The sequence below is a fragment of the Quercus lobata genome, chromosome 8 (genome assembly GCF_001633185.2).
Source record: "Quercus lobata isolate SW786 chromosome 8, ValleyOak3.0 Primary Assembly, whole genome shotgun sequence".
Lineage (NCBI taxonomy): Eukaryota > Viridiplantae > Streptophyta > Magnoliopsida > Fagales > Fagaceae > Quercus > Quercus lobata.
In genome coordinates this window covers 395,929-404,779 of record NC_044911.1, presented here as the reverse complement: position 1 = coordinate 404,779, position 8,851 = coordinate 395,929, and the positions used below count along the sequence as shown (strand labels likewise).

General features: G+C 34.6%; 1 protein-coding gene across 1 annotated transcript; it reads left to right on the top strand.

The window, feature by feature from the left end:
* The first annotated feature begins 3,530 nt into the window (after window positions 1-3,530).
* LOC115957996 (uroporphyrinogen decarboxylase 1, chloroplastic) lies at window positions 3,531-8,412 on the top strand. The gene is made up of 6 exons (XM_031076359.1): window positions 3,531-3,670; window positions 3,755-3,885; window positions 5,439-5,821; window positions 5,966-6,250; window positions 6,885-7,120; window positions 8,005-8,412. Exons 1-6 carry the CDS (start codon window positions 3,648-3,650, stop codon window positions 8,168-8,170), a joined length of 1,224 nt encoding a protein of 407 aa, XP_030932219.1. The 5' UTR covers window positions 3,531-3,647; the 3' UTR covers window positions 8,171-8,412.
* Window positions 8,413-8,851: the final 439 nt, after the last annotated feature.

Genomic DNA, 8,851 nt, shown 5'->3' with positions numbered 1-8,851 from the left:
TTTTTTTAGCTGAATAATCTCTAACCTTTTACCAAGCCCTTCATATGTCACTCCATGAATCACATCACTGCAGGGCTCCCCACCATAATATAGATATAAATCAATTGAACCCATTACAAACCTATTCAAAGTCAAATGAGTTTACTAAAAGTTAGTGACAAGTATAACACTTTTATCCGATATGAACTATAAAATATTATCTCCAAGCAAATATAAAGATAACATTGAAATTTTATTAGCTTCAAGCAAATAGAAAATATAAAATATAACGTTGTATGGTCAACCAAGTAAAAATAACATTGTATGGTCCACCAAATATAACATTGGAGATAATATTTTTGAAATTTCCAAGCAAATTTTGTATGATTAACCAAGCACATATAAAATACTCTCTCCAAGCAAATAGAAATATTTGAATTTTTATTCTCAAGCAATTTTTTATATGGTCACTAACCTTTAAAAATTAAAATCTGTTACAAATAACAAACCCATTACAAATAACAACACATTGCAAATAATAACATGTTAAACACATTACAAATAACAACCCATTTCACAAAAAAACTCATTACACATTGCAAAGAACAACCCATTACAAAGAACAAATAACAACCAATTACAAATACATAAAAAAAAAAAAAAAAAAACACATTACAAAGAACTAATTACTCATAAACACTATAAAAGTGGTATGTGAAAAATATGAGAAATGATATGTCCACAACATTTTTACAACAAATCATAAATGGCAAGTTGTTACTAGTTGTTTTTGTTGGGGTAAAAAAGTAAGTTTAGTGTTAAGTTCAAATTTGAACCAATAATAACTAACCACCTATGATTTGTTGTAAAAATGTTGTGGGCGTAGTATTTCTCGAAAAATATATCTACAAATGAAAACTTAATTCACCATGTCTAACCAAAATTTTTTTGAAAAAGGTTTAGATATTTACCTAGTGGTTGAAGAAGAATGCAGCTTTTAATTTTGTAGAGATCAATGAAAGTTTGCTATGAAGTAAAAAAAAGAGAGCTTGGGCGTGGGTGTGGGTGTGGGAGAGAATGAAAGTTGCATTTGAAGTAAAAAAAAATGGTGTGGGAGAGAACTGGGAAAGCAGTCTATGTGTATTAGGCGTGGCAGAGAGCTGGGATTTGTGATATATTTGAGAGTTATGGAAAGTTGAGACAGTTGGGTTAGTTGGAGTAATTTAATTGGAGCTCGAGTTTAGCAAACCCGAGTTCCAACTTTTAAAAAATTTTACCTGTCTGGAACTCAAGTTTGCTAGACTCGATTTTCAAGCGAGTAAACTGGAACTCGAGTTTGCTAAGCTCGAGTTCCATGTGGATTTTTTTTTTTAAATTCCACGTCAGATTTATGTTGGTCGGACCTCGAGTAGTAAAATTGATTTTTGAGGTGGAACTCAAGTTTGCCAAACTCGAGTTCCAAAATCAGTCTAACTAACTAAATACTTTCACGCGCATGCTATTCATCAAAATATTTCCTAAAATCGTACTATTTAGCAAATTCTGTCGTAACTCGAGTCTTAGAAACTTGAGTTCTGTGGAACTCGAGTCTTTACGCACCTAAGCAACCTAGCAACATAAACGCAACTCAAAGAAGCAACAAAATGAAAACAACGATGCAACAAAAACAACCAATCAAGAGAAGCAACAATGGAGCAACGAAGCAACCCCCACAGTACAGACTGAACCTAGGTGGCAAAGGCTCCAAGCAAGGGAAATTGGCTCGAACTAAACTTGTCCACTTTGGATTCTCACTCTCTCTCTCTCTCTAAACTAGATTTGTAGAAACCCTAGCATTTGGGTTTTGGGTATTTTCTGAATTTTTATTTTGGGTTTTAAGAAATAAAATTGGATTCTCACTCTCTTTCTCTCTCTCTCTGAACCAGATTTGAACTAGAGCCTTTGGGTTTTGGGTATTTTCTAAATTTTTGATTTGTTACCGTGAACTTGACTCTAAAAAACTTGAGATGTTAGTTTTCTAAATAATTTGAAAATATTACTAACTAACGAAATTGTTTGAAAATGAGCATTATTTGGAAAGAAAAAAAAAATCCAGTTTTTCCGTTTGATTTCGTCAAATGCACTGTTAGTTTCATTTATTTTTTTAAAAAATTTCTCCATTAAAAAATCCATAAGAATTAGCAGAAAAATTATATTTTGAAGAAACAAAAGTTATAAAAATATAAATCGTAATTGCTCTCACTTCTCTTCTTCTCTTTCTATAATCTGAATCTCTATCTCTCTCTCTCTAGGCCGGATCCAAGGAGCTCCATTCCAAGCTTCGTTCAATGCCGACCACCAAGCTCAGCCGCTCACTACTTCTCACCGGTCACTGTCCGACTAATGTTGCTTGGCGGTAGTCAAGTTTACTGTCCGACTATTGTTTGTGTTCAGCTATAATTCCACGACTGGGCTGTTGTGTTTGGTTGGTTTCAGAGTTTTTTGGATTTGGTGAACAACCCGACGAGGTGAGGTGAGGTGAGCTCTCTCTCTTATCTGATCTGGGTCTCCTTGGACTCTTTCTCTTTCTCTTAACTAGCGAATGTGTTTCATTGCGCTGGGACTATTTGTTGGAGTATGTGTATGTTTCAAACACTTAATGTATGTTTGTGTTCCACATTGGTTAGGAATGAATCTTGTAATGAGTTTATAAGGCTTTGCACATCTTAGGTGGTAAGTTGGATTACAATGGGCTAGGTGTTGGCTTGGGCTTGGGTTTGGGTTTGTTACATCATTCTTGGGCCTCATTCTATTTTTTCCATTCTTTTCTTTTCAGCCCTTTTGGTTCTACCCGTTGGGCATTAATTGAGCAACCCGTTGGGGCATTAAATGTGCAGCCCGTTGGCTTGCATAGTGACTGTTACACTTGCAGCCCTTCAGCCCTCATTAGTTAGTATATAAACCCTATATTCCCCTCTTTAGCTCAAAAGTTTTTCAGCTACAGCAGCCACCTCTCTTCCCTCTGTTTTTGCTCTGTTTTTTTTGCTCATCTCCACTAAAAATTTCAGCATCAATTTTTAGTTTTAAGGAAAAGCAAATTAAGGTTGTTCCTAGTTCTTCTTGCTTGAGTGTGTGATCAACTTGAAGAAATTACTATAGTCTAATCTTGGGGGGTTGTTCGGCCAAGAGAGCCATTCACACCGAGTTCTACTCCGGGTGGCACGAATCAACCTTTAAAGACAACGCATTTTGCGTGATTCTATAGTTTGTGAGATCTTTCTAACTCTATCTATTTATTTTTGTCATTGCTAATTTTTTAGGGTTTGTATTGTTGAATCAAAACTTGTTTATTTAGTCATATTTTCCAACACTATTGTGTTTCTGGGATTTTTTTTTTTAATAATTAAATTAGTTTTTTGCATTTTTCAATTTAAAAAAAAATGAAGAAAAAAAATTTACTTAACGGTAGACCATAACGGAAGTTTTACGTTAATTTTTAGAAATATGGGTGGGTGGTGAAAAAAATGTGTGAATATACCTATAACGTTGTTTACTGAAACTGCTGATCTAGTGACGCTATCCAACAGTCCTGGGTTGTTGCTTTTGAGATTAAAGTGGGTCTATCTCTATTTTCCATCACTCTTATCAGATTCAGATAAAAGAAAATCTTCTCTCACAGTTTCTCAGAAATGGGTTTCTATTCCCCAACCATGTAAGCAACTCTCTCTCTCTCTGCGTCCCTTCTATGTTTTTGTCAAGTTGCAATTTTTGACAAAGTAATTTGGTTTTCTTGCAGTGTGATTTGCCCTTCAAGCTTCTTCACACACTTGGCTTCGAAGTCTAGCTTTCCCACCAGGCCTTTCTTTCCTCCTAAAACAAAATGCTTCTCAAAAAAGTTCCACGTGGCGTGCTCTACTTCTCCTTCTGGTATGTTTTCTTTGCTTTTCTTTCTCTACTATATATATTTGTGTGTATACTTTAGGTTATGGTACTCTGCCTGATAATGGTAATTCTGCATTTTTGTTTGTTTCAATTGGTGAACATGTTATAGTTTGCAATGAGTTTTGATGGGCACACAGAAATTAAATTATTAATGCCCACAATCCTAAGTTTCAGTTTTTTATTTACTTGTTTGGAAATGTATATTATATATGAGGCTTTTTGTGCTTTGTCATTTAAAATTGATAAACTACTATTCATTTCAAAAGCTTAAGCTATTAGGAAAATGTAAATTTAATCATTTAATCGCTATTTAAACACAATAACTCTCTCCTCAGGTGTGGGGGATACGTGGGATTAAATTTTTTATTTTTTATTTTTATAATTGGAGGTGGAGTGGAGATAGGATTCAAATTTCAAACTCAAAGCTACTTGCTATACCGTAATAAATTACCAGTTGTCCCAAAAACTTAAGTTGTTAGAAAATGATGAATTTAATAATTTAACCTTTATTCTAACAAGAATATTGCCAAAAGTTTTAGCTAAATGTATGTAGCTTCTTCCCTCTGACTGAGCTACGAACAACATTATGATTTTGAGTCCATCCCTTCAAAGGATGTAACAAATCGGAATAACTTAATTTTAGTACTACACACCTACCCACTCACACCCTGAAGCAGAAAAACTGGTTCATAACTCTTTCTATTTAGTTCTAACTCACTTTTTAGATAAGATGGGTGTATCCAAGCACTAGAAACAGTAGTAGAAACAAAGCAGCTGGAGCAGCCCATAAGCAGTAGTTAGTTGACCTTTTCCATTTCAGGATGACTTTTAGGGTCACATGTATTCTATGCTTAGGCTGACTGCTCAAGATAAAATACTTCATATGACTTTGGTGGAATTAGATGTACCAAATCAATGTTCTTAAACCATAAGTTTTTGTTAAGTTCTCTGTAATAATAGCAATGATGGCTGTTATGAAAATATGCATTCTTTTATGCGGAATATGTATTCCTTTAATTTATTAGGCTACCTGACATAAGGGATTTCTTGTATTACACTTATATTCTTTTATGCTATATGATAAATGAAGATCATTCATAAAGTTGCCTTGGAGCCTGTTTTAATATTACACTTGCTGGTTTTACTTGTACCTGCAAATATTTTTATGTTGTCAACCCTGCTCTTGTAGTCTTATGGAATTCTTGGTACATCCGCTACTATGGAGCCCATGACAAAGGATTTGCCATCTGTTAATTTAACCTTCTTTTCCTTTCTTCCCCCTCATTTGAAAATTACCTATATCTGTTGTATTATTATGATATTTTCCCAATGTTTTGGACTCCATGTTTGAACATAAATAGATCATCTTTTTTTATCTGTTTCTTAACCTTGATGTTTTGGGGACGTTTAAATTTTTTTCCTTTTAGAATCAAGTATGCTATTGTACCATTGAATATTACTTGATGTTTGGACTCCATGATTTGAGATATGCGGAGGTCTTCATTTGACCCTCTTATGTTATTTATTTATATTTCCAGATCCTATTTTGGTTAAGGCTGCAAGAGGAGATCCTGTAAATCGACCTCCAGCATGGATGATGCGCCAGGCAGGAAGGTATATGGCTGTTTATAGAAAGCTTGCAGAGAGATATCCATCCTTTAGAGAGAGGTCAGAAACAACTGATCTCATTGTAGAAATCTCTTTGCAGCCTTGGGAAGCTTTCCATCCTGATGGAGTTATTATTTTCTCTGACATACTTACCCCTTTACCTGCCTTTGGTGTCCCATTTGACATAGAAGAAGTAAGGGGTCCTGTTATCCAGTCACCGATTTATTCTGAAGAGGGATTGAAGTCTCTGCATCCCATTGACTTAGAAAAACTTCATTTTGTGGGGGAATCCCTTAGGATATTGCGCCAGGAGGTACTTTCTATACTCATTCATGCCTAGAAAGAATAACAATTGTGCTGTTTGGCATTTGTTTTACATGTAAATTATGATAGAAGTGTAGTATCTCTCTTTAGTCTTGCTCCTGTAATTTATTTTATTATTTATTCTTTTGGGTAGGTTGGTGGGAACACTGCTGTTTTAGGTTTTGTAGGAGCACCTTGGACAATAGCTACATATATAGTGGAAGGGGGTACAACACGCACTTATACAACCATAAAGACCATGTGCCATACTGCACCACATGTATTGAGGGCCCTTCTTTCTCATTTGACACGGGCAATATCAGACTACATTGTATTCCAAGTGGAATCTGGGGCTCATTGCATACAAATTTTCGACTCATGGGGTGGACAACTACCGCCTGATATGTGGGAACGCTGGTCAAGGCCTTATATTGAAGAGGTAAATTGGAATGAATGGTTTCACCATTCACTGCTGTAGTTGTGGATGACATTGATTATTTTAATCTGGGCACTATAAAACTTTTCTTAAACTGTGCACTATGATATTGGGACTTCCTGTTAACAATTTGCTTCACAGTGCACTATGCATAGCTTTATCCCCCCCCACCCTTTTCTCTTTTTATTGTATTGATCTACTTCTACTTGACTTACTGTCTTACCCAAAAAATTTAAAAATATTATTTTTCTACTTGGTTTGCCACGATATGCAAAGGTGTGAATTTTCAAGTCAAGTTTCTTGCATAGTTAGTGTGTCATGTATAGAATTTTAGATACTGTGAAAATTGCAGAGCACAATTTTGTAACATGTGAAGAGTGACTCATAGACCAAGAACATCATTTTCACCTATCTGTCATTGCCTTCTCACTTATCATTTTGATGAAACATTGCTGTGCACGTTATGTCTACATGCTATATTCTTGACAAAATTGCAGGATTTCAACCGCTTTAGGGTTTTGTTTTTTGTTTTTTTTTTTTTTTCTGTGTGTGTGTTCTGGAGAGCAGAGCATGATTTGTGTAAGTTTTCACATTTTCTTATTTTTCCTTGGTATTAATTGTTTTTCTGAAAGTGCAGATTGCAAGTATAGTGAAGAACAAATGTCCTCAAACACCACTTGTTCTATACATTAATGGAAATGGTGGTCTTCTTGAGCGTATGAAAGGAACTGGCGTTGATGTGATTGGGCTTGACTGGACAGTGGACATGGAAGATGGAAGGAAACGATTGGGTAAGGAGGTCAGTGTACAAGGCAACGTTGACCCTGCTTGCTTATTTTCTCCTCTTCCTGCCCTGACAGAAGAAATTGAAAGGTTTGTGACAAAAGTTTCTAATAAAAATTTCTGTCACCTGCAATTCATACCCTCCTTTGCTAAATCTTGTCAAATTAGATAAAATTTGCAAGTTTTAATTAAGTTTAATAGACGTTTGACCAAAAATCTGACTGTTTACTTGAAATGAATCATGTCCTAAATCCTAATACATAGAAAATTTAAGTCCTTTAAAATGACAAGTGGATTGCTAGAGTCAGACTTAAAAACAAACAAGATATCACGAAAAGGAGAAAACTCTTCAAAATTAAAACCGTAACCCTAGCCAAATTTGGGGTTTAAGCGAAACTTGACCAAACGACCTCTAAAGGGTGCGAGCCACATATCATTCAAAAGCTTCTATGTGCTTGCCACGGAGACTTTCCTCTTTGCTGTTTATTGCCTAAGATTATATAGATTTTGTAATTTTTCTATTCAATCAAGAAGTAAGAGTTGGATAGATATGTGTTGTCAGGGAAATTGGTTAGGAATGGAGTTATTATTCCACAGAGATGATAAAGATTTCCAATGGTTTGAAAATATCCTAATTGGAACATCTAAATGACACTTACTTACCTGAGTCTCTGCATGAGCTGGTTGAGTCTTTCTTCTTATAGTCAAAATTACTTGTGTAACAAGAAGAACATGGGTATCATTTTCTAACAAAATTACCAGGTGTGACTCTGAAACTTAAAGAATTTTGATTTAATTTATGTATCTATTAAAGCATATGGCTTTGGTGGCAGTTGACATTTACGAGGTGTCTGACATGACATGAAGTGAATTATGCACTTTTGGTTCTTGTTGAAATTAAACTTAAAATTGACTTTGGAACTTTCATAATAGTATTTAACTGATAGATTTTGATTTTGATTTTTTGGGGCCAGGGTTGTGAAGTGTGCAGGTCAAAGGGGACACATTCTAAATTTAGGACATGGCGTTCTTGTTGGGACGCCTGAAGAAGCTGTTGCACATTTTTTTGAAGTTGCAAGAAGCTTGAAGTTTGATACACTTTATCAAAATCAAACAGTAGACTCTAAATTGGTAGTTTGAGGACAATATTCATTAAGCACAAGCAAGCTATTTTGTTTTCACTACCATATTCCTGTAAACATGCATGCTTAATCTCAATTTAGCTTTGTTTTGTTGTAGAGGAGGGGCTTTCCTAAAAGCTTTGAGATTGTGTACATTTTTTTTTTTTTTTTTTTTTTGTGTGTGTGTGAGCTAACTAGTTAAAATCAGTTGTATCTGTAATTTATGATTAATTTATTCAATGAATTAATAAATTATTAATTTTTGGTCAGTGTACCTGTACATTTACCATTTTCTTCGAGCATCACAAATTTAATACATGCGGGCTGCTTTGGCATCTGCAATCAGAGGATATATTTTAAATTAATCCCTTTTCTAGATATTATAATGGAATTCAAGAAATAGTTGTGATCAATTTTTTTTTTTTTTTTAAAAGGCTACATATATGATATGAAATAATGAAAGTGCAATTGTGGCGACATTATGTGTAGGGAGGGAGTAATAGTGTGAATGAAGTAAATCAAACATATGAAAAGGGAATACAACGATGTAGTAATTTGCAAGAAGAAGTGAGGAAACACAAAGTTGAGATCATAAATATAAAATATGTCATCATGAACGAACCTCTTTAAAAACAAAAAATCTGAGCATAAAGGAAAAATGATGGTTATTACAAAAGTGTTTGCTGCAGGGTTGTTTTCT

What these genes read in the sequence shown, in the direction of transcription:
- LOC115957996 (XM_031076359.1), top strand. Translation starts at nt 3,648, where the DNA reads ATGGGTTTCTATTCCCCAACCAT. An exon ending in TTAGGATATTGCGCCAGGAG is followed by an intron (nt 5,822 to 5,965) that starts GTACTTTCTATA and finishes TCTTTTGGGTAG; the next exon opens with GTTGGTGGGAACACTGCTGT. An exon ending in CTGACAGAAGAAATTGAAAG is followed by an intron (nt 7,121 to 8,004) that starts GTTTGTGACAAA and finishes TTTTGGGGCCAG; the next exon opens with GGTTGTGAAGTGTGCAGGTC.